The 3,882-nt window shown below is 33.6% G+C and overlaps 1 protein-coding gene across 1 annotated transcript; it reads left to right on the top strand.

The window, feature by feature from the left end:
* The first annotated feature begins 218 nt into the window (after window positions 1–218).
* ZNF138 (zinc finger protein 138) lies at window positions 219–3,418 on the top strand. The gene is made up of 3 exons (XM_017891356.1): window positions 219–287; window positions 1,573–1,709; window positions 2,089–3,418. The coding sequence occupies exon 3, from the start codon at window positions 2,091–2,093 to the stop codon at window positions 2,841–2,843; it is 753 nt and encodes a 250-aa protein (XP_017746845.1). The 5' UTR covers window positions 219–287; window positions 1,573–1,709; window positions 2,089–2,090; the 3' UTR covers window positions 2,844–3,418.
* The last annotated feature ends 464 nt before the right edge of the window (window positions 3,419–3,882 follow it).

Raw genomic sequence — 3,882 nt, 5'->3', positions numbered from 1 at the left:
AAAAAAAAAAAAAAAAAAAAAAAAAAGTGTATCCATTGATCCAAAAGTTAATTTTATATATATTTAAATAATTTTCTGAGAAAGACTTGCTGTTATTTTATTGTTTAATTCATTATATCGTTCTCATTTTCTTTTTTTCTGTCTTCCTTTGTGTCTTTTTGATTTTTTTACTGATATGCTTTCATTTCTGTCTTATTTTCTTTTGTGTATCTATACAGGTATTTTTCTTCTTGTACCTTGGAGATTACATAAAACCTCTAAAAGATAAAACAATATATTTTAACCTGGTAAAAAATAACCTTCAGTTGGATTCAACAGTTCTCTCATTACATTTGTTCTCAATTTTGTTGGTGATGTTGCCAATTACATATTTGTATGTGGTATGTTAGCAGATGTTTATAAAAATTTTTATGCTTTTATCGTTCACATTTTAGAGAATAAATAGAAATGTTTTCTGCACTATTATTATAATGCTAAGGTATTCCATTTTTGTGTATGTGCATGTCCTTCCCAGAAAGTTATATATTTTCATATGATTATGTGTTGCTTTCTTGCATTGTGTCATTTTTAGTGGAAGAAACTCCTTTCAGCATCTTCGATACGTAGGGCAAATGCAGTGCCAATATACTTTTTCAGGATTTGGTTGTTTTGGAAGGTGTTTTTATTTGGCAGGACAGTTTTGCTGCTGGTATTATTCTCACTTGACAGCTGTTTTCTTCAGGACTTTGATTATATCACACAGTTTCCTTCTAACCTGCAAAACTTTCATGAAAAATTAACTGGTTATCTCATAAGATTATGCTTATAAATGACACATTATTTTCATCTTGCAGCTCCCAAGATTCTTGTCTGTGACTTTTTAAATTATGCTTATATATGTGCTTGTTATATAAATATCTTTGTATGTATTCTAGTTTGTTGAGCCTTTTCATTTTTACATCATTTTATCTTATAGTATTTCAGTTATTTTTTGTGTTTTTTGCCTCCACAATTTCTGTTTTTTAATATATTTCATTGTTTTGTTGTTATTCCCATTTTCTGATTTTAATAGTTGTCTGTGTTCCTGTTACACTAATGGAGTATTATTCAATTTATTTAAAATTTTAAAACATATTTGTGCATCTTGTTTTGTTTTGTTTTGAGACAGAATCTCGCTCTGTGTTGGCCAGGCTGGTCTCGAACTCCTGACATAAGGTCATATATCTGCCTCATCCTCCCAAAGTGCTGGAATTACAGGCATGAGCCACCATGCCAAGCCCATATCTTTATTTTTTAATGCTTGCTTTCTGAAAATTTTATAATTGATAGGGCTACATTGCCCTAATAGTTTGTATACATTGTAATCTTTATTTGAAATTTGAACATTAAAAAAAGCTACCTGTCAGTGTTTATAATGTAACTTTATCCTGGCAAAGTCTAAGACCATTTGTCTGACTAAAGATTCTGAGAGTCTTTCTGACTTGTTCTTAGGATATGTCATGTCTGAAATTTTTTAGGGTTTTTTTAGTTCATTCTTGTTTCTTCTTAATAGTCAGTAGTCACTTGCCACAACTGTTCACTGTCTCTTAGTAGCTATAGCATTTACCTTTGATCTTAGTGGACTCAAAATTTTGTCATTCCAAAGTATACTGCCATTTGTTTTAGTACTTTTTGTCACGGGAAACAGAAACCAGTGTCTGCAAAAGCACCTAGAAGCCAGAAATAAAGATGTGTATATTATTATTTCTCTTGCCTTTTGAAAAAGAAACCGAGTTGGCAGTTTACTTCTAAAGGTACTATGTTATATCGGGGAACAGAAAGAGCTGTGCTGGGTAAATGTGAGAGACTTTTCTCTCCCCTTTGTGTAGCTCTTTGCATTGTGCAGACCTGGGGCACTGCACACACTTAACTCATTTATTAATTCTCCACAGATAGGTCTTCGTCAGTATGTTTTTGTTACGTTTATATATCTATGAAGGAATCAGAACCTGTGGTATTTTGCTATGCCGTCTTGCTTATGTAGTTGGTATGATTTTATAGGTTAAATTTGTAAAGTATATTCATCTGAGTCTAGCAGGTAGAGTAATTTGTTATTTTTGTTTCTTTCAGCTATGTGTTCTTGTTTTGCCCAAGACCTTTGGCTAGAGCAGAACATAAAGGATTCTTTCCAGAAGGTAACACTGAGCAGATATGGAAAGTATGGACATAAGAATTTACAGTTAAGAAAAAGCTGTAAAAGTTTGGATGAGTGTAAGGGACACCAAGTAAGTTATAATGGACTTGACCAATGTTTGAAAACTACCTCGAGCAAAATATTTCGGTGTAATAAATATGTAAAAGTCATTCATAAATTTTCAAATTCAAATAGACACAAGATAAGACATACTGAAAATAAACATTTCAGATGTAAAGAATGTGACAAATCATTTTGCATGCGTTCACGTCTAACTCAACATAAAAGAATTCATGCTAGAGAGAATTTCTACAAATGTGAAGAATGTGGAAAAACCTTTAACTGGTCCACAAACCTTTCTAAACATAAGAAAATTCATACTGGAAAAAAACCCTACAAATGTGAAGAATGTGGAAAAGCCTTTCACCAATCCTCAATCCTTACTAAACATAAGATTATTCATACTGGAAAAAAACCCTATAAATGTGCACACTATGGCAAAGCCTTTAACCAGTCCTCACACCTTACTAGACACAAGATAATTCACACTGAAGAGAAACCCTACAAATGTGAACAATGTGGCAAGGTCTTTAAGAAGTCCCCAACCCTTACTAAATATCAGGTAATTCATACTGGAGAGAAACCATACAAATGTGAGGAATGTGGCAAAACTTTTAACCTATCTTCATAACTTACTGAACATAAGAAAAATTACACTAGAGAGAAACCCTACAAATGTGAAGAATGTGGCAAAGCCTTTAACCAGTTTTCAACCCTTACTACACATAAGATAATTCATAGCAGAGAGAAACCCCACAAATGTGAAGAATGTGGCAAATCTTTTAACCTGTCCGCAAATCTTACTGAACGTAAGTTAATTCATACTGGAGAAAAACCCTACAAATGTAAAGAATGTGGAAAAGCTTTTCACCGATCTTCAATCCTTAGTACACATAAGAAAATTCATACTGGAGAGAAACCCTACAAATCTGAAGAATGTGGAAAAGCCTTTAACCAGTCCTCACACCTTACAAGACATAAGGTAATTCATAGTAAAGAGAAACCCTGCAAATGTGAACAGTGTGGCAAGGTCTTTAAGAAGTCCCCAGCCCTTACTGCTCATAAGATCATTTATACTGGAGAGAAACCTTACAAATGTGAGGAATGTGGCAAAGATTTTAGCCAACTCTCAAATCTTACTCAACATAAGATTCATACTAGAGAGAAACCCTACAAATGTGAAGAATGTGGCAAATCTTTTAACCAGTTCTCACAACTTGCTATACATAAGATAATTCATATTTGAATGAAACCCTAAAAATGTGAACAATGTGGCAGATCTTTTAACCAGTTCTCAAACTTTACTATGCATAAGAAAATTCAAACTGGAGAGAAACCCTACAAATGTGAAGAATATGGCAAAGCTTTTAACCAAGTTTCAACACTTACTATATGTAAGAGAATTTATACTGGAGCAAAACCTTGGAAATTCAAAGAATGTGGCAAAACTTATAATCCTCAAAACTTCCTACACGTAAGAAAATTCATGCAGGAGAGAAACCCCACAAATGTGAAAAATTTGGTAAATAACCAGTCTTCAACCCTTTTTACACAAAATTCATACTGGAGAGTGTTTGGACGAACGGAGGCAGGATGGCGCACTTCTGGGTTCTTCATCACCAACTTTTCCTGTGCCCGCGAAAATGCAGCCGGTGCCGGGAAGGTGCAGA

The sequence above is a fragment of the Rhinopithecus bieti genome, unplaced genomic scaffold (assembly GCF_001698545.2).
Source record: "Rhinopithecus bieti isolate Rb0 unplaced genomic scaffold, ASM169854v2 scaffold_21075, whole genome shotgun sequence".
NCBI lineage: Eukaryota > Metazoa > Chordata > Mammalia > Primates > Cercopithecidae > Rhinopithecus > Rhinopithecus bieti.
The sequence above is the reverse complement of the archived record's forward strand: the minus strand, read 5'-3'. Positions and strand labels throughout refer to the sequence as shown.